The sequence below is a fragment of the Aythya fuligula genome, chromosome 12 (assembly GCF_009819795.1).
Source record: "Aythya fuligula isolate bAytFul2 chromosome 12, bAytFul2.pri, whole genome shotgun sequence".
NCBI lineage: Eukaryota > Metazoa > Chordata > Aves > Anseriformes > Anatidae > Aythya > Aythya fuligula.
Genome location: NC_045570.1, coordinates 7,263,657 through 7,284,589, shown reverse-complemented (window position 1 = coordinate 7,284,589; position 20,933 = coordinate 7,263,657). Strand labels below are relative to the sequence as shown.

At 41.3% G+C, this 20,933-nt stretch overlaps 2 protein-coding genes across 2 annotated transcripts in view; one reads left to right on the top strand and one right to left on the bottom strand.

Annotated features, from left to right (window-relative positions):
• Positions 1–222: 222 nt before the first annotated feature.
• Positions 223–16,852, bottom strand: LOC116494045 (galanin receptor type 1-like). The gene is made up of 3 exons (XM_032195749.1): positions 16,145–16,852; positions 14,456–14,521; positions 223–1,029 (listed from the first exon to the last, which is right to left on the bottom strand). The coding sequence occupies exons 1-3, from the start codon at positions 16,850–16,852 to the stop codon at positions 712–714; spliced, it is 1,092 nt and encodes a 363-aa protein (XP_032051640.1). The 3' UTR covers positions 223–711.
• The window catches only part of LOC116494044 (dipeptidase 2-like), a 45,833-nt gene continuing 28,599 nt past the window's right edge, over positions 3,700–20,933 (top strand). Inside the window, exon 1 of the mRNA XM_032195748.1 lies at positions 3,700–3,736. The gene's annotated coding sequence lies outside the window, so the exon portion shown is untranslated. The remainder of the gene's footprint in view (positions 3,737–20,933) is intronic.

Below are 20,933 nucleotides of genomic sequence, written 5' to 3'. Positions count from 1 at the left end.
ACAAAGCCTTTTGTAAACATTACTTTCAAATAAAACTGCAGTTCTTTTAAGCGTATATTGAGAAATCTCACTTCCCTACTGTTGTTCACAAAGAGATGGTTATTACAGCCTGTCATTAGCAGCAGCGATTACATTCAGGAATACACAAACATTCAAATCCTGCTATATGCAAACTGATACAGAGCCACCAAACGTAGACATCCGCATCAGTGAGATGTCGTGTTTTACTAGAGTAAGTAAATACTATAGCGAAGCCTTCAAAGAGATTTAGAGACCCCATCACAGATAGTGAGCTAAAAATGTATGTAGCTCACATATGGTAAAACTCTTTTTTAAGGAAGAGACATATTTGATGTCGTCTTAGCTAGACTTTAACCGAAGTTTGGTTAAAGTTTGGCTTCTTAGCGCTGTCTCTAAATGTCATGTCACTCACTGTTCACATCCTAACGACAGTCTACACACACAATTGTTTATTTGCTCTTTTTATATCTATCCTTATTCCACCTTCTGTGTAAACTCACATATTAGCCTGTATGGGCATAAAAACAACAGCGTATGAGTTTTATCTTAGAGGTACTGCAAGGACATTCAGACACTTTTGATGTACATAGCCCAGTGTCTAGTAGCAAGGTACCTAAAATGCCTCCGTATAACTGGTCTCCCCAGACACCACCTTTCCCCTCCTTCCTGAAACGTATTTATGAGCCATGTTTACACATTAGTGGTCGAGTGTGTGGTGGAGAAGTTCTCCATGCGTATTCTGACCAGCTTCTCAGGAGGGACCGGCCTCAGGAAGAACTTGCAGTTGAAGGCCTGCCGACAGGCCTTGCGGAAGTTTTCCGAGAGGAAAGCGTAAATGATGGGGTTGATGCAGGAGTTCCCGTAGGCCAAGCAATGGGAGATGATACGGAAGGTGAAGGAGATGTTGTTCAAGGGAAAGTGCCCGAACTCTGCCCACATTGTGATGATGTGGTGCGGCAGCCAGGACAGCAGGAACACAGCAACCACAAGAAGCACTGTCTGCGCTGTCTGGAAAGACAAGATCAAGTATTAAATTGTTGCCATGCTCATGTGAATCAAGGGAGGCAGCATGACCTGCAATGGTGACCACTGCCAGGTGGGCAAACTATGACAGTATGAAAAAGGATGCTAAAATGCAGCCTTCCTCCCTGTAAAAACAGAATTTTGGCTCTCAGTTTTTCTCTTGGGCAACTAAAGACAGTGGAGATAGTGCCCATAAAACCTCAAACAAGAAGTTTTAACTAATGCTATCCACGTTACATGGAAAAATTGAAATAATATTCTCTAACGTTTGAAGGCTGAGGAACATTAAGAGTATTGAAAATAACCATAGGGGAAAATTGTCTGCTTGGAAATAGGTCACTGAGAGGGGCAACAGGGACACCTCTGCATTTCTGAGGAGAAAAATTTATCCAGCAGCTTCTCTCTTACGGGTGAAACAAACAGAAAAAAAACACCAACCAATGTAGAGAGGCTTTTTAAAAAATATATAGTGCTCTTTTGTTATTAATATTACTAGGATATACTCCTAGCTAGACAATATGCCTCTAGGATCCCAGCTTGCCCGTGGGCTGTGTGCTGGGGATGTGACCCTGCAGCACCAGCTCTCCAGCTAGGCCATCACCCTCACAAGCCATTGTTTGTCAGCACCATATCAACTTTAAACTGAGGTAAAATTTTCCAGAAAAATGTTCCTGAAAGTCATAATCCAAAAGAAATGTTAAGGAGAGGTGAGCTGTTGACTACAGCTGTGGTGGTCTCTCACAACTGTGGCTGGGGAAGAGGAAAGAGAGCTGAGGCAATGCCTCAGGAGGGCTGCACAAAATGGCAGAGCAGCATGAGGGCTTGGCTACCTGAGTGGAAAGGGTAGGGGGAAAGGCAGCCAGGAGCAAAGGTAAGTAATGGGAGCTGCTTGAGTTATTTTGGTGTGAAATTTAGCTGGCTCTTTCTTGAGGTTTTGTTCTTGTTGACGGGAAATGGTAGTCTGGGGAGAAGGGCTCGGGCTGTGAGGAGCCCAGGTGGTGTGGGTTGAAGGTAAAGACTAGCGTGTCTGTATTTTGGGGCAGTGAGCTAAGGCTGTCTGCTGTTCCAGAAGAGGAGATCCACACCAATGTAGGAAAAGTCCTGTTCCTCATAAATGTTATAAAGCTAAAGTTGAGGGGACCTGCCAGATGCATGCTAAGAAGTAACTTAGCCTTTACTGAAAAGGCGTATCCCCTTTTGAACAAAGCCTCAACCTGGTATGGTTAGGGATCTGTCTGACAAAAAAAGTACCTACTTTTTTTTTATTAATATTATTTTTTCTGTTCAGAAGTTGTTGAAGAATATGAAGTATGACTTTCACTGACTGTAAGTTACAATGAATTGAATCAAACTATAACTCACCTTCCTGCAAGTCCCTGAGGCCTGTGCGGACAGTACCCATGTACTCAAGTTTAAGCATCATGAGAGGGTTGCTTTTCTCTCACTTTCTACTTGTAGCACATGCAGGGAACACTGAGCAAGGCCCAGAGAGCCATTAATGCTGTTTTTTTTTTTTTTTTTTTTTTTTTTTACCCATTTAATTCCTTCTTCTTGGAGCATTGTAGCAGATGCACAGCAGGTGACTTCCGTCCACTCCCCTTGCCTAATTCTCAGCAAAATGTGTGATTTTCAACTTTAGTGTTTATCATCTGTATTTTGTCACTTAAATAAATACAACATTTTGGGAATATGCAGATATTATCCTTCTCCTAAGAAGAATGTGAGTTGTACAAGGAAAAGTGTTGAAGAAAACTGAAAAGTTGGGCTTAATTTCAAATTAGGGTTTACAGCCCTATAGGTCTAAGCTAATTTTTCAGTCAGTAACTTCCATGATTTCAGGTGAACAGGATGCAATTACTTCTCCACAAGAGAGATAATTTACTAGTGAACAAAAACTTACTTAATCGCTGTGTTAAAACTTATAAATAGAAGCTATAAAGAGTCAGGGTTATGTATATAAAACACCTAAGCTGGAACCTCTTCTAGGAGAAGGGAAATCTCTCCCTGCCCCACAATACAACAAACAAAATAGCTGCTGCAAAATCTCCATATCCTTCTGACTTTTCTGTAGCACTACAACGGTTGGCATGACTTGCCAAGTTAAGTACATCTCCTTGGCGATATTTCAGTGGTGACTAAGGTGGCAGGATAGAGATGGGCTGAGGAAGATAATTTTTTGGACTTCCATTTAAATGGGAAAACATTTTGTGACTTGCACTTGTCTGTATACTCTGTGTTCTTTGTGTGAGATGGAAACTGCAACTTGTTTTAGTAACTATCTAAGGCACATGCTTGACCCTGTGTGAAGAGTAATATGAGGAAAACAAGGAAATTATTCAAAGAGCCACAGAACTAATGAAGCTGGATTTCTTAAGGGATCATGTTGATTTCTCTGGTACCCTAACAGACAGTGGTGATACAAATTAAATATTTCTCCTCAGAGTATTTGCTGTATTTCCCTTGTCAATGGCACTTCAATAAAAACGTAATAAAAATTCTCTCCTCTGGAGTCTACTTCAGAGAGTTTTTTTCTAGTTTCCTATATCAATGAGTTAGGTATAGTGTTCATGAATGTTTATTGGCTAACAGTAGACTCCTCTGCTGCAGACTAACTACAAAGATCATGTTCTGAAGTTGATGGCAGTATGCTCCAGGGAAGAGCAGAGTGGCAATACTTCTTAGAAGAAAGAAGGTAAGGTGATTAGATCTTGGTGTGTAAGGTCTGGGATCATAACAAATGACTGCAGTCCTATACATAAGAACCTATGGGAGGCAGTGCTAAAATATTTATAAACAAGTATTAAATGTTTATAAACTGGCTTGTTGGAAGGGGTTGGAGATATGGGGCAAAATTACAGGAAGTTCACTTGTCTTCCAGATTCTTGTTTCACCTTAGTAACAGCCCTATGCTGCTCTTGAAATTTCATAAGATTGTTTGGAATTTAAAATCCTTTTTATTTTTTAAACATTAAAATACTTCAAAACCAACTTGCAGTTCTAAGAAAATGTTAAGCTTATGTGTTCAGATATAGGTCTTTATTAAATCTATGGTTAATGTCATCTACTCAAATGGAGTTAGATCAGGACTTTCATATTGTTTGGACCTTCCTAAATAGTAGCATTAAAACCTGCTGAACATGAGAGGACACTAGAATTATAATTGCTGTTTATAACATACATTTAATCATGTTTTATATTTGAATGAATTGCACTAAAATATTTCAAGTATATTCTGCTTGCTCTGACAGTAATAAAGTGGGTGAAGGCTAAAGGTGCTTTCTTGGGAACTGTTGTGGTTTTTTGTTGTTGTTGTTTTTGTTTTCCCTCTCCTATTTTTTTAACCCTGCAGAAAAGTCTACTGCATGATAAGAAGGTTTTTTTGCTGTGTTGGATAGGCAACATCTTTCCTCTGTTTACATAGGGCCTGCAGCAATGATCTCCTGCAATAAAAACAGACAGTCATTGAAGTTGAAAAATGCTTTTGGATGAGGGCCAACAGTGTCCCCTTTGCTTGCCTTAACTGCATTAACAAGCCAGTTAAAATCTGTTAAACTCTAGGAAGATGTTGTTGTATCAGATCAAGATTTCTGTGCAGATAAGAGAAAACAGTTGCTTATGAAACAAGTTTAAAAAAACATGGGGAGCAGGGCGTTTTCTGCCAAATAGATGTATCAGGTAAATTTGTATTAATTTTGAAAGGCCTGTAGGTTCATCCGGTACGTGGCATATTTTGGATGCTTCCTTGTTTTGCATACCAAAATGCTCTGTTTAACATATTAGGTGACAAAGCGTGTTCCCATGTGAGTGTACAACCTTTGCTCTTGAACTCCTAAAAATTGAACCACACTGGGAAACAGATGCTGTCCTTGGTAATGTGCTGGTACAATTGGAACTGAAAGACACAAAAGTGGTGGCCTTGTGGGGTCTAGCTTGCTTACTGTGGTAAGATGGGTGCTAAAGAAATGATGAATAGCAGGTACCGTTCTGAACTCTCACCAGCATTAATGGTGCTACTTTTTTACCCTCTAACAATGTTAAATAGCTTCGGCATGTTACCAAGGCAACCTTTCGTAGCATCCTTCTGCTTAAATTAGGGGGCTACAAGCATTGAAAGATTCTTTTGAATAGGGGATATAGTCCTAGATTCTTTTTTCTTTTTACTGTGAAATGGCAAACCATGCATTCAGCATAGGGATGGATATTAAAAATGGATTTGCAGTCGCTGTGTGTTAGCACAAAGCTGTTTCTGAGATCCAGCTACCTGGGATTTTTCAAATGAGAATATAGACAATAATATCAATAACCTACATAATTCAGGACTCAAAGAACGTGTTTTGGAAATGGAACTTTTGTCTATTTTTTCCCCTCAAATTGGGGGATATGTGGCCAAGAGAAGAAACCGAAAAAAAACATTGTTTTACTTTTAGGACAGTAACAGTCTAAAACTAGTGCTAATATAGACTGTGAACAGCTGCAGAGGATGGATCCAAATCGCTTGTGTACAGTTTGAGTTTGTTCAGTGAGCTGTGATAATTTGCACCATTAATGGGTTACTGTTGGTCCAGCTGTGCCCAGTTAATGCTAACCTTATGGTTTGTTTCTGAAGTCTTAGTGGGTCCATAGTAGGCATGTACAATGGACACCACTGGATTATTTAACTGACTCTTATTAATATTTTGCACTCCTAGAATTCTTTTGAGAAGCTCCATGAAACAGCTTAGTGCATTATTTGTTGTACAAAGAAAGTGTTTAAGCTATACAGTGAATCAATGACAGAGTGGGAAATAGAGACTGGGGGAAATCATAAATGTTTGTTTGTCAAACAGGTAAACTTCTTGTTTCCCCCCTTAATGTTTCTGCCACGCAGGATTGCCTAGAATTTACTCACCTATTCTTCTGTTATAGTCATATGTGATCTGACCCTCATTTATAGATTTCCCAGTTTTCTTTTTCCTTTGATTTTCTTCAGCCCTGAATGAGCTATGTCTTACTTTTAGTCTTCCCCTGTCCTTCAGAAAGCAATGCTGAAACGTGTTTAAAGACCCCTTTTTAGGGAAGTACCTAATTTTTGCAGGATAATGAAGTTTTTAGCATTTAGTTTTGATTTTGGAGTTGTCATTCTTGATAAGCTTCTAATGAAGCTGTCTCAACTTGTCAAAGGCAAATGAAGATTGAAACATTTGGTTCATTACATGGCAAATATCCCATGAGCTTTTTTTTTTTTTTTTTTTTTTTTTTTGCAGAACTAACTACCTGATGCATTAGGTTAATAAATAGTCTTGAGATAAAATATACAACAGACAGAACAGTCTAAAGGTAGAGAGCCTGTCACTTCTCTCATCTAGTCTAGACACAGATACATTTTTTTTTCAGAGCTGATCAGACTATCCATTTGTACCTCAGCCAAACAGAAAAGGGAAAGAACATTCAATGACGCTTTTATTGAACAGTATGTTCTCACTAGCTTGCAGAAAAACTGGGCTTCATTAGTGGGACAGTTACTGTTTTCTGAATATGGTGGAGGTTTTTTCCTCCTTTTCCACAATTTTGAAGAAAGAAGCATGAAACCTATGCCTCTTTTTCTGTGCTGTCTCATTAACAAATAGCACCTCTTTCTTTATTACTGCTTTGTAGGAGGACTGGGCATATAATGAACTGGACTATGAGTCTTGCTTCCCTTCACTCCTCTAAACTAGTTTAAATTAATAATACACTGCTGTGATGCCAAAGGCAGCCTTACTCTAGCTAGTGCTGCTTCTTCACACCATACCATACTTCCTCGGCCATTGTGTGGGGGCCAATACTTTTCTCCTGACTTGTAATAAAAAGTCTGATTGTGTTTTCTCTGAATTATTTTATTTTGTTATGCTTATCTCTAGCTTGCATCTTCGTTTTCCCTGATATTTGAGAGACAGTTGGTACATGTTTTTATTGCCCAACATTTGATTTGGGTAAGCTACTGGGTGTCAGCCATGGCTATTTATTTTATATGTGTATACATACTATACTTGTAGTGTGGTGAAAGCTTGGCCAAAATCTAGTGACCCATGGTGCTCTAAGCTTTTACTTTTAGATACTACACTGTGTCAGTACCCAGGAAGGATGCATGGCTCAGCACAACCTCCTGATGTACTGCTGGAGGTACTTACCAGCTTCTCCTGATGAGAACAATTTTTGCAGCCCTAGACACTGTTATCCTCTGTTTTCAGAAGAGAGACATAACTGAACATTTATTTGCTCGGTCTCTCTAAGCCAATGTACATAAACTGTCAGTTTTTTCTCTCCTGGTGTCAGGTTCTTCTCTACTGTGTTCACAAATCTGACACCCACTGATGCATTTGTAAGCATCCTTTTCTGCCTGTCAAGTTATAACACTAGAAAGGTACCAAAGCACAATTTGAACTCCAGAAATATGCTTATAGCTTCATGATAAACACACAAGGTTTCAAAAAGGTGTTTCAGAAAAATCCGTATCTAGTCTTAGCCAGCTTAAATTTTGGACAGCAGCTTCCTCTGCTTCAGAACAAACTCATTTGTTACTTGTTTATGAAGCACTTCTCACTGTCCTCCGGTCTTTCTTTTATTACTCTTGAGTGTAGTTCTAAAAACAGCACTGAAAGTGTTTTTGTTTTTTTTTCCCTCCCCATTGTTTTTCCCCTTGTGGTCAGAAATGTCAGTTGGCTGTCACGAAGAAGAGGAGGGATTGAAACATATAAACTTTCAGTTGTAATCAGCCCATTTTGGCTACTTCCTAAGTGGTGAACTCTTCATTTTCCCAGTAGCTTGTTTGCTCTGGTCTGACTACTCCCCTGAATGTCTCTGATTCTGTGATAATGCCGCTAATCCCCTCTGTTGATGCTCTTAATACTGACTCACTTTGTATTCAGAAATGCTTATAAGCATTATGATATTCTTATTATCTACTAATTGGTAATGAAGCACTCTATTCTTGCTGCCCTAGGTTCTTGTTAGCAAAACAGCTTGCAGGATTTCACTTTTGGTTAATATTTTTTTGTTAGATGGATCCCATGATCTCCCATGCTACTTTACTGTCCTTAGCGTTGGTCATGGTTAAGCACTGAACATCACATTCATTAAGTCTATATGAAAACCCTCTGGCTGTGTGAATAGAAGTCAAATAAATAGTTCAGCATGTAATAAACACATTTCACAAGCATATAGGAAAGCAGTTGCAGTGAAACTTTTGTCTGCCTCTCTTGAACAAAATGCTCAAGAATACCCATCTACCTTGAAGGAAATCTATACATTGTGCCTCAAGCTGTGGTATGACCTTCAAAAAACAATGAATTTGTGTGTAGGTTAAGTATAGGGTTGTGAATGTATGAACTGAGGAAGACAATAATCTTAGCTTCAAAGAGGGAGATGTGTTTTAAATTGACTATTACAATTTTGGAGCAAGATCTTGGGTTTATGTGTTTTGTGAACACATTAGCTCAGTTCTTAAGTAGTGGTTATAAGAGGGAGAAATAATTAAAAAAAAAAAAAAAGGAATAAAATTTTAGGAATTATTATGAGAAGAAGAGAGAACAAAAGAGTGTTTTCCCACCAGGTAAGATTGGTTCACCTTTCTATTGTAGCTAAAAATAAAATAGTACTTATTTGTTAGATTTAGATGTTTCAATTGGCCTGTTAATTGGAGCTTCTGGCTTTTATTGCCTCTAAAGATTCCACAGCTCCTACCTTCCTTTCAAGGGATCTTGCAAAATAGCTGTGAAATTCACGGCCTCAGAACCATTTTAAAGCTTGACAAAGCATTTCAGATTGTTCTTTAACGATGTCATAGGACAAAACCAAGTAAACATTGAGGAACCCTGGGGTGCTGCAAAAGCCAGTAAGACACCACAGGGCCATTTCATGATCAGACTAGACCTTGGTTTGCATTCATTTCCATTATTAAAATGTTATTTACTGCAAATGTATATTTGGAGTTCCTAGGGCTGGGCTCTCATGAAACACTTTTTCAACACTGTCAGATAGGGAATTGTTAACTTTCCTTGGAGCCAAAGACTTACTGTGCTCTTCATTATGCATATTGGAAGTAACAGGACTGAAATGTATTTTATTTTTGATTGAGAGGTGCACAGGATTTCCTAGCACATTGTCTTGCTGTCCTGCCTCAACAAAAGATTAACCAAAATTACAAAGGGGACTCCTGCAGTATCGCACCATCTCAATTGTAATGTTGGCAAGCTTGTGCAGCTAGCAAGAAGTTAAATGGGGAAACTGGCATGTGTGCCTTTTTTGCACGCACAATCTAGCTGAGACAAATGGAGTGGCAGTGCCACTCTACTTCAGGTGTATGTGTCAGAGCTTCTCTTAATTGGGCAGGTAGCTAAAAACTGTAACAATCATTTTAACTTTTGAGGTGGTTTTGTTTCTTTCCTCATCTAACTGACAGTAGGCATGTGTGTCTGCGTGTGCAGCTCTGCTCTGTCCCTGAGCAGCTGGTGATCCTCTGCTGGGTGCAGGTACCACGCATGAAACAAGCCTGTAGGGAAGGCTGAGAGTGCTGCTGCAGCGGCAGGCACAGGAAAGCCATGCTGTGCTTGAAAAATGCAGAACAAAGCAGTGGAGGAAATAAGCAAGAGAGTTCTTAAAACAACAGATTTCTAGTAATGTAGCTCATTGTTTGAGTTCTGTATCCTAATTTAGAAAAAAAAAAAAAAAAAAAAACTTTAAAGGAAGAGGTTGAACTACAGTACTAAAGTACTAAGCATGTGTTCTGTTAATGTACTCTGTATGCTTGGATAGAATTAAATTGACTTTGCTGTTGCCTTCTTTGCTGCAGCAGTAGAACTCGGAAAGTCAGGTGTATGCTGTCACAATGCCGGAACTGTCCAACCTGTGTGATCATCATCTTTTTAGAAGCTACCCTAGGTTTGCATCTAGCAGGCTCTCTCTCACCTGTTCTGTAAATGTTAGCCTTATCCAGATTCACAAGTTGATTTGGCACTCACTCTATGGCATTCACGTTGTTTCTAAACTGTTTTATCTTGGAAATATTCTATCTTGAAGAGTCTGATAATGCCCAAAGAAAAGGCATTACAGTTTCTGGAGCTCATGGCAAAGCAATTTGTTTGCAGTGGCAATGCCAGCATCCATTTCACTGGCAACTCTTGTTCAACATGGATTTGAGGTCTGCAATTTGATTTTCTGAACAATTTTACTCCCCTATATAGCCTAGATGAACGTAGTGAGGTCTGTACAAATAGCTGCTTGCAAAATTTACTGCTTATCTCTTTAAAAAAGAAAAAGAAGACCACACTCCAAAGCCATTCCCTTAGGGGTGGAAGGAGGATAAAAACTGGTGTGGTTTTTTGTCCTGTTTTCTTGAAATTAAAGGAATGAAGTAAGTGCTGAGTGATCATAGTTCCAGACTGATTTCATTTGTGTACTCATATGACACTTTGTTTTCCATATTAGTGTGGTCAAGATGCACACTGAAAATTACCTGATTCGCATCTGATTATTATCACCTCATGTTGAAAGATCTTGTTTTCATGTTTTGGTGGATCCAAGGTGATAAGGGCTTGGCCATTGAAACTGTGTGTGTTTCATAAAGCTGAATGTTTTGTATTTGCTAAATTAATTTTTGAAACATGGGGCAAGATTCACTTCTCAAACATCTGAGTGAAATAAGCAAAAGCTGGTTGCCTTATTGTTAAGGTTTAAGACCAAACAAAACTACTTGTCCCTAATAGACCAATTAAGTACATATGAAGGAAGCTAATTGAACAGAACTGCCATGCACATATGAATTTTCTATTAGGCCCTAATGTGAAGTGTTCTTAAGAAAATCTGCTTTAAATGATTGACACACGGTGTGTTTCGAGGATACTATGAAAGCACATCTGGGAATGGAGCAAGTCTGCAGGCTGCACAAGAAAGATTCCTTATAAAGAAGAGAAGTAAACAAAAAGTAATTGCAGTAGAGATGTCAAAGATGCTGTTTGGCCTGCAAAAAAATAAATGAGAAATTTCTCAACAGAAAGCGCTGGCAGGAGACAAATTGTGGAAGATGTGTGTATGTATGTGGAGGGATGTATTTGATTCATTTTTTTCCCTTTATCTTGGGTCTAACTGCCATGAGGAACAACAATCACTACCAGGTGTTCCAGAATTATGGCCATAGAAATACTTAAGGGGAGGGAGGAAGACATGTTTTGTCATTAACTTGTCTGAACAGGCAAAGTCAAAGGTATTTTTTATGATCAGTCCTCTCAGTTGTATCTAGTCAGGAAACTGAAAGTTGAAAAAACTGTAGATCTGATTTTCATCTAACTCTACAGGTCAAATCTGGAAACGATGCAAGCAGATATATTTGAAGAAATGGGTATGGAAAAAACAAACAAACATATCTGTAACTTCAGTGCTTCACACGAAGATGAGACCAGTTTTTGACAGTTGGTAGCATTCTCTTCAAATATAGGAAAGAAATAGGTATAGGGCCATTTTTGTATAGGTAAGGAAAAGACAGAAGTGGAATTTACACCATCCAAAGTGTTTCATAGAATCATAGAAAAGTCTGGATTGGAAGGGACGTCTACAGATCATCTAGTTCCCTGTCCCTGCTATAGGCAGGGACACCTCCCACCAGCCCAGGCTGCTCAAAGCCCCATCCAGCCTGGCCCTGAACATCTCCAAGGTTGGGGCATCCACAGCTTCTCAGGGCAGCCAGTGCCAGTTCCTCGCCACCCTCAGAGTAAATGATTTCTTTCTAATATCTGATCTAAATCTACCCTTATTCAGTTTAAAGCCATTCCCCCTTACCCTGTTACCACACTCCCTAACACTCCCCTCCCAACTTTTCTGTAGGCCCCCCTTAGGTACTGGAGGGCTGCAATGAGGTGTCCCTGGAGCATTCTCGCCTCCAGATTTAGGGATTAGGGATGTGTTGCTAATGTTCCTGAGTTATGAGATTATTCTATGCAAAGAACAGTGCTTCTTAGCACTTTATTTGCTATAGCTGAAGTAAACATAAGCATCAACAGATCTTGGTTGCCTTTTGTCATGGTAGCTGCTGGGCAGGCTTTGTTCATATCTTTGTTAAGCACACAAGACTCAGTGCAGATAAAAAGCAGAAAGTAGTCAACCTGCCCAGAAATGACACTCCTGGTCTTCAAGTTTTAATTCACATTGTATCTGTAGCAGTGCCAGCATTCAACAGCAACTCAGAAGGCAGAATAAGGCATGGTGTTCTTCAGTGTAGCCTGCCTCATGTAGTCTTGGTGGTTTGATGTAGAAGGCAATACACAGCAGCTGGTTATTGCATGATTTATTGCCTTAGAAAATGTGATAGAAAGATTGTTTGTCAGAACCTGCTTGAAATGAGATGAGCTGGACTAATAAAATGGATCTCAGTAAGGCTCAGAAATAAGCGAAACAAGCAGATGAGCAAAGTATTTGTAGGGCTTTGTATGTTTACTATGTGAACTCAGCATCTGAACACAGAAAACAGGATCAAAAACACCCTAAGGGAGAGCAGAAAATATCAGTGAAATTTTATGTGTGTTGTGTATTATAACTTCTGTGGTCTTTGCAATATTGTCTCACAGCGTAGGAATATCAGCTGAGTTCTAACCTTACAGGCAGTGTGAGTGCAAGACTGATTATGGATTGATACTTGTGTGTGTGTTACCAACAAAGCTGAGTGTATGTAATGAAGTCATAGAAACTAAATATAATCTATAGTTAAATCTATTTAGGATTCATTGTTATAAAAGACTGGAAAAATCTCTGTAACAGCTCAAAATCAACTAAAACCAACATAGAGCAGACTAGAAAAACTGTAGCATAATGTTACAGAGGATATAGCTAAAGTATATTTTTCTATTGAAAACCCTCGACTTCTGTTTGAGATGCTACCACAGCATCCAGATTGCACAGTTAGCATCCTCAAGTACATCTGGTTTTTCCTAAATAGGATGTTCATGAAGATATCTGTGTTGATCAGTGCTGTACATTCTTGTGACACCTTGGCTGCGTGAAAATATTACCTTACTCAGATTAGTTTCTCTGAGGTAGGCAACAGGTGGCTGTGTTATGTTTAGAGAGAGACCTTTTGGTTTCCAATGTAGGAAGTCCCTTTGGTGGAAAAAGAAATCAATAGAGGTACAGGATCCGGTTATGTTGTTGTATAACATCAGTATGCTGGCAAATCTGGTACCTTGAACTCATCTTGTGAGTGATCTAACTCTACGGGGGTGTGGTGGCGGGGGGGGGGGGGGGGGGGGGGGGGGGTCCAGTAACACCAGTGAAGAACCCCCTGGATGCAGTTTGTTATGCCCAGAAGCAGGTTTGTGTTTTAACACTTCTGTAGCTTCATGCAGCTGTGGTACCAGTGTCTGTGCTCCAGCCACCCCTCAGCTGGAGTCATGTGAAAGCTTTGATTTCTGTGTCTTGCACCCTTTTCAATCAAATGTCTGTGTTTGCTGTAATAACCCTCATTTTGGTCATACAACTGTCCAGTTTCCAACTGTCCGGGCTGAGAGCAAATCAAAGCTCTGCCTCATCATTTCCACTGGCTGTCACATCACCTCGGTGGCATGCACGCTGCTCATCTGGGTTGTACGGTTGCTGTGCCACTGGCACAGACTGTGACTGTCCTATCAGCAGGTAATGGTAGGGCCCTGTTACCTCCCACCTGTGACCAGCCAGACAATCTATAGTTTCACTCATCACTGTACACACAACAATTATAACTCTTCTGACTGAAATAGTGTTTTTTCTTTTCATGACAGGTAAATTTTATGTTGCATCGCTGCTCTTGATGAGTTTTGTTACCTAAAAACGTCTATTAGTTATGGCTTATTCACTCTAAGATTCTTACACTGAGGAAAAAAGAAATCTATCCTTAGTATTTTCCTCAGTTAATTCTTGCAATTCTGCTTATTTCATACAGCTTGAGCAGGGATAAGCTGATGTTTGACTTTCAGAGAGGTCAAAATGCCAACCAAGGTCAAAATCAACCACATACTAGATGCAAACCTTAGAGATCTTAAACGCAAACTGCAGCAAAACTGAGGTACTGCAGTTTCAGGGTTCTTCACGTGTTTTCCTTTTAGCTTGCTGAAGTGTGCTCAGATGCCTAGATCTTCTAATAGCCTGAATATCTTTCTGCCTGTCAATGTAAAAACATTGTACTTGTGGGACTTCTGTTACAGCAAAATAAATCAAAAGGCAGTCCAGCGGACATGTGTGTAGAGATCAATAGAGCAACTCAATAATGGCCTCACTTTGTACAGTGTCTATAAAGATATAACAACTTGTCAACATGAATTTGAACTCAAGCTGAAAGACACGAATGACACTTGTATGTGAATGAAACTTGAAAAGACTGCTAGTTATCTTATAAACCTGACATATCAGTGTACAAATCAAAGATGCTTACCTTCTTCTTTGATCTTTCTGACTTCTTAGAAATGTTCTTTACCTTCGTATGGAGGTGATACAGAACCTTGAAAAAAGGAGCAATACATTGAATATGAAATTGAATTGTATATGTTAGTATTGAACCTCTTGAATGAGCACCAGACGTTAAAAGAACTGCTCTAGCATGACGTCAGGGGTCAATCTGATGCACTGAGATTTTTAATTCTAAGCTCTCCCCAGTTTTCTTTTCAAAGCTTGTTTCTTGAAGGAGAAAATGGCAAGCTTTAAGAAGACTTAGTTCAGCATTATTTAAGAGCTCAGCTGACACTATGCTGAAATCAAGAGGAGACTTTCCATGGATTTTTGATTTTTAGATTGTGTTTAAATTATCCACATTTACTCTCTGGGCTGATTACTTAGAAGGACTTAGAAGGACAGAGAACAGGGTGCCAACACTGTACCCCTGTGTGACTGCTTTGCCACTCTTGACTGCAGCAGTAACAGCTGGGGCAGTCAGAGTGGGTTCTCCTTTCACAGGGAGAGTCATAAGAAATGTTAGAGCCCTGTCAGGAAATTCTCAGTTAACAACATTTAGATTAACCTTTAGGAACCTGCTTATAGCACAGCTGTAACCTGGCAATATTTATACTTTGGCCTTTACAGGTAAAAGGCTAAGTTTTCTAAAGCAGTTAATGAACAAAATAAAGCTTCTGTTAAATGCAGCTCCCCTTCCATTTGTTGCTGTGCTCATCAAGGGCAGTGAGGGGAAAAACAACAGGAGCCAAAGGGACAGGATTTGTGAAGTCTAGTGGGTTTTTCCTCTTGTGACAAGCAGGGCCTGAGATGTAAAGATTTTTAGCTTAAATCTAAGTGCCTTGTCCTGTCCTTAGCACTGACAATACTAAAATAAATCAGTGTTGAAAGTATCACAACTTTTGATTAAACAGACACGAGCTTAAATTCCAGGAAAATATATTTTTGTTCAGGGGAGTTGACATGCAACTGACTAGTGACAAGGAAGTTTACTCCCTAGCAGTCACCAGGCACTACACAATAGGAGATTAATTCAAAAGTCACAGAAACTTCATTCTGGAAGTCCATCATAACTGATAGATTTACTGTCTGCCTCAAACATGCTGAAGATCAGTAAAAGGAGAGAAAAAACTTGAACAATGGCAATTCCCAAGAAGAAATGAAGAAATTCCCTGCTGAAGAAAACTTAAATCCTAAGATATCTTTCTAGAAATCTTTGCAAGACATGAAGTCTGAGATTTGTGTCCAAAAAAAAAAAAAAAGGCAGCAATGTCTCTGATACTAATTCTGTACACTCTCTGCACAGCTTCATCCTCCATGGTGTTTTTCTCTTGCATGGAGCAAAGATTTGTTATCAAGAAAGGACAAACTAAAAACTACAAAAATCCACAGGAATCTTTAGTAGATTTGGGCATCAGGCTGGGATTGAACTTTAATGTATTTGCTTCCTCCCTGAATAGAAATGTTTTTCATTCCTCTTTATCAGATGGTGTAATTTCATTCTTGTTTCCCTCCCCCTGTCCCAGAGAAGTATCCTATTCGAGGAGGAACATAGGAAGCACTGTGAATGCCTTATTTCTTGGCTGGGTAGCTTGCATGTGTGAATCTAAGCCACCAAGAGGTTGGGATTGATCCTTTCCTCTATCTGAATATTACTCACATCCCTCTTACTCACCTTGGCATAGCAGCAGGTGATGAGCACCAGGGGCAGGAGGTATCCCACCAGCAGGATGGTAACCTTGTATGTCTGCTTGGCCGTTGATCCATCTGGCCAGTTCTCCCAGCAGAAGGAGCTGTTGGGTGCTTGCTGGTGACCACTCACAAGAGCCTGGTGCTGGGCCACGGGGATGGCAATGAGTAGAGACAGCAGCCAAATTATACCCACGCCGAGGGCAGCGTTGCGTTTGCTGCGGATGCCAGAGGAACGCTTGGCGTGGACCACGGCGATGTACCTGTCCACAGACATGGCCACCAGGGTAAAGATGCTGACCAGCATTGTCGCCATGGCCAAGTAGTGAACCCACTTGCAAAAGAAGGCACCGAAGATCCACTCTGGCAGGGAGTAGATGGTGGCCTGGAAGGGGACGCAGAAAAGCAAGAAGGAGAAGTCTGCAATGCTCAAGTTCAGGATGAAGATGTTGGTGGCACTGCGCGATGGGCGTCCCCCAGGCCGGAGGCGCCCCAGAACAACCAGTACCAGGGTGTTCCCCACCATTCCCAGGAGAAAAATGAAGCCGAAAAGCACCGGTACTATCACCACCTCAGGGCCACCTCTGGTTGCTCCTGACCAGCATGGTGAGGCCCCTGTCTGGTTAGTCTCAAGGCTGCACTTGCTGGCGTTGGCTCCAAAGGAAAGTGCGAGGTTCTCTTCCTGCTCCTCCATGGAGCCAGGCTGGTTGGAAACCGGGGAGCAGTCGCTGCAGCCCTGACTGCTGTGGGGCAGCTCTGTGTTTGCTGATGGTGGCCAGAAGCTGGATGCTTGGGTTTCCCAATGCTCTGTGCCTTTGCTCTGGGGAGCAATTTTCTTTGGATGATTCTTCCAAGTCTTGTCTGTCTCTTCCAGGAACTGGCAAAAAGAGGTCTAGGAAATTGCTCTCATCCAAGGGGTTTGGTAGCTGCTGTTGGAGGAGCTCTTGTGGTACAGGAAAAGTCTGTGCCAGAAGGGCTGAGGATGAAGCAGAGGCAAAGAAGCTGCAGCCTGGTTTCCTCATGCCCCTCCTCTTCAGCTTCCCTCCCACACCAGTCCCCAGAGCTGCAGCTGCTGTACCTGCTCTCCAGCTCTGCTCGGAGCTGTGACAGTGAGAACAAGTGCTGTCTGTGACCGGAGCCCTTCGAAGAATAACCCTGGTCGGCTTTGTCTCCATACGTTACCTGTCCCCATACATTACTACTCGCGAGGAGGGGGAGAACAAAGTGAAAGCGAGTTTTAACCCAAAGGGATGGATTGAGCAGCAGATGCTGAATGATATCCTGTGCAATGTTATAAGGAGCATCATTGGAGCTGGCCACAGAAACAGGAGAAAATCTAAAATGTGTTTTTTTGTTTTGTTTTGTTGTTGTTTTTAAATCAACAGAACAGTATTTTGTTGTTTTGTTTCAGTCTCTAATGTGCTCATGCTAGAGCACAAAACAATCTGGAGACTAGTGATTTCAGCACAAAAGCCTGGAGAAGCCTTAGTCTCAGCAGCTGGCTTCTGCCACTTCTTTCGTATCTTTCCAAATTCCTTAGTGCCTGAATGTTTGTGGTTCTTGTTGATCTAGCTGTAAGGAAGTTCTGGGTTCAGCCCAGAAGTGCCAAGAGCATCTAGACTGGAAAAGGAAAGGCTCAGTCATGGTAGCTGTGAGCAGCTGTAATATTCCCTACCAGGGAAAGAGATGGCCTTTTTTTTTTTTCCCTTTTAAGAAATTTTATTAAGGATTAATAGCTTAGTCATGTTCTTGATGCTTTACTTCTAGAAACAGCATGCAGGTTCTAGAAGGCACTAAGCAACTTGGTTTTGATAGTCTGTTTCTGAAGATATTCTGTGAACTGTACAGGCAGGCAGTAGGGAAGAAAAAAGTTTTTAGGCAAAGATGAACGGTACTCGCAGAGTGATTTGTGCCTGCAGGACAGCTTCGTGCATGGAAGAGTGCACACACACATGCGATATAGTTCTGAGGCTGGTTATGGGGTGAGATGGAAAGCAGACAGCGTGAAGGATGTCTGAGCTGCAAAGGAAAACGCATCTACCTTTGTTGTGTGCCAACGAGCAGATCACCTCCGGACATGGTCCCCTCTCTGCAGCCCGCTCTGGATGCCACCTGCGCCTCTCGTGGTCTTCCGCAGCCCGGCTGCTTTGCGTCCTGTGGCACAGCATCTCGGACACCTCTAAACCTTCCAATTCCCCAAATCTTCTGTCTGCCTGCTGGGATCTGTGCCCTCAGCTCGCAGACAGCTGCTTTCAGCACACAGGTTTTGGGGACCCTGCGAAGCCTGGCGTTATAATGAAGACTTGAGTGCCATCTGCTGGTGTTTCATCTCCTTAATTGCTTGCAGGCAGCTCTGACGGTTCTCGTCCTTCCTCCCCCTCGAACATACAGTCCCATCATTCAGTAACTAGTTTTAGTATTTTCCCCTCGTCCTTGAGTACACATCCATCCTTAAATCAGGAAACTTAAATATGTATTCTTTTCCTTTTGTCGATATGTTGCTAGTAATGTCCCTTCTGTAATTACTATTCATGTAACTTCATAAAACTTTTCAAAGAAAGCTATTGGAGGTTGGTTCAATAGTTATCTCTGTATTTTAGATCTGTGGTTTCTTGTTTGTTTGTTTTTAAGTGGACAGTCATGCCAGAAAGTATTATTTAAGAAGAACCCACAGCAATCACAGTAAATGAGTGTGCTTTTTTTTTTTTTTTTTTTTTTTTTTTTTTTTTTTTTTCTCCTTATATTGGATTTGAGCAGAATAATAAATGACTACAACAGGAGTGGTTTCTTCTGCAGGGGATTTGAGACAATGCATGCAGGAATTTGAGAACTGCGTGTCTGTCACCTGCAGAACAAACACAACTTTGCAGATCTGAAAGCTTGCATGGTACACTACACAGAAAATAGGCAGAAGAAAGCACAGTTCTGCTGGTGAGTAGGGAGGGATTTTAGGGTTCTTTAGATCTGAATGCATTTTTTTTCAAAGATCTCTTGAATTCTTGCAGAATGGATGTTCCTAGCTTTTCTATCTTCAGAATACAATTAAAATTAAAAATCAAAATCAACCAACCAAACCACCCTAGCCTGCTAGAATTTGTGTATTTCAGTGAGAGTGTTGTGACCATGGGATTGGGAAGGAGGGTGAATATTCTGGGTGGAACGTGTTACTGACATGCTGGATTAGACATCCAGTAAATTAGGTGCAAAAACTCAGCTTGCTTTCAGCTGGGAACTGAGATGCTGCAAATTTGACTTCAGAAGCTGGCTGCTATGGGATTATTCCTGTCTGGTCTTACTTGGGAGGAAACGATTTTCAGTGGTAATTTACAGGCTTTGTCAAAACCTTATCCTGGAACTGTGTTTACTGTGACATTTGAAAGTTCCAGAAAAGGTAAAGGCTCTTTCTTCTGATTCCCTCTTTCTGCCATTTCCTACCTGCTTTAAATAGTCTGTTTCTGACAGTGAGAAATCCTCTGTCCTTGAGAACTCACAGCCCAAATGCTGTGGGTTGGACGCTGACCCTGCTGAGACAAAGGACTTGCCATAAGTCAAATCCTCTAGTCCAGGTGGGTGGAAGAAATCAAGTCACTTTATTGAGTGCAGGAGCACAAATAGCATGGGAGCCGTCACATCTGACTTGTTGGCAGTGTCCACATGGTGCGTGGTATAGTAAAATCTGAGGTGATTCGCCTGAAATCCAGAAGACAGAATTCAGTGTGGATTGAGCCACGTGAACTACAACTTCTGCAGTTCTTTAGAAACAGTGTGTTGCTTCCTGAACAAAGACAACTAATGTTTAAACACAACTAAGTGGAAAATGGATATTCTCTGTAGGAGTAAGGAAAAAACAGAAATCTGGCAGACGTCACCGAGATCAGGTGATGACTTGAGGCCGCACCTCGAGTACTGTGTTCAGTTTTGGGCCCCTCGCTACAAGAAGGACATGGAGGTGCTTGAGCGGGTGCAGAGAAGGGCGACGAAGCTGGTGAGGGGCCTGGAGAACAAGGCCTACGAGGAGCGGCTGAGGGAGCTGGGCTTGTTCAGCCTGGAGAAGAGGAGGCTCAGGGGCGACCTTATCGCTCTCTATAGGTACCTCAAGGGAGGCTGTAGCGAGGTGGGGGTTGGCCTGTTCTCCCACGTGCCTGGTGACAGGACGAGGGGGAATGGGCTTAAGTTGAGCCAGGGGAGTTTTAGGTTAGATGTTAGGAAGAACTTCTTCACTGAAAGGGTTGTGAGGCATTGGAACAGGCTGCCCAGGGAAGTGGTGGAGTCACCATCCCTGGAAGTCTTCAAAAGACGTTTAGATGTAGAGCTTAGGGAAATGGTTTAGTGGGGACTGCTAGCGTTAGGTCAGAGGTTGGACTCGATGATCTTGAGGTCTCTTCCAACCTAGAAATTCTGTGATTCTGTGAAGATCAAGACAAATGGAAGCCAGTTGCTGTTGCCATTTGTCTGAGTTGATGCTGGGATAAATGAAAGTGTTGGCCTCATGTGCTGAGTCCCTGGTTAGCAGACATCAGAGGTGTTGTAGATGGAGGACAGCAGTGGATCTCTGTGGATAGATTGGCACAGCCACAGCAAGGAGAATAGAGGGAGAAGTCAGATCTGGAAACAAGGGTAGGGGGCGGGGGGTGGGAAGGAGAACAAAACATCAGATGCTAATATTTAAATGGTAACATTTTTAGCCTGTTTAGGTACAAACCAATTTGTCTATTTTCTGATTGCTAATGGGTGCTTCAGCTCCTAATTATACTGAATACCAGGCTTGTTGCAAA

What these genes read in the sequence shown, in the direction of transcription:
- LOC116494045 (XM_032195749.1), bottom strand. Translation starts at nt 16,852, where the DNA reads ATGGAGGAGCAGGAAGAGAACCTCGCACTTTCCTTTGGAGCCAACGCC. An exon ending in TCACCTGCTGCTATGCCAAG is followed by an intron (nt 14,522 to 16,144) that starts GTGAGTAAGAGG and finishes CCTTTTTTCAAG; the next exon opens with GTTCTGTATCACCTCCATAC. An exon ending in CAGAAAGATCAAAGAAGAAG is followed by an intron (nt 1,030 to 14,455) that starts GTAAGCATCTTT and finishes TTGTCTTTCCAG; the next exon opens with ACAGCGCAGACAGTGCTTCT.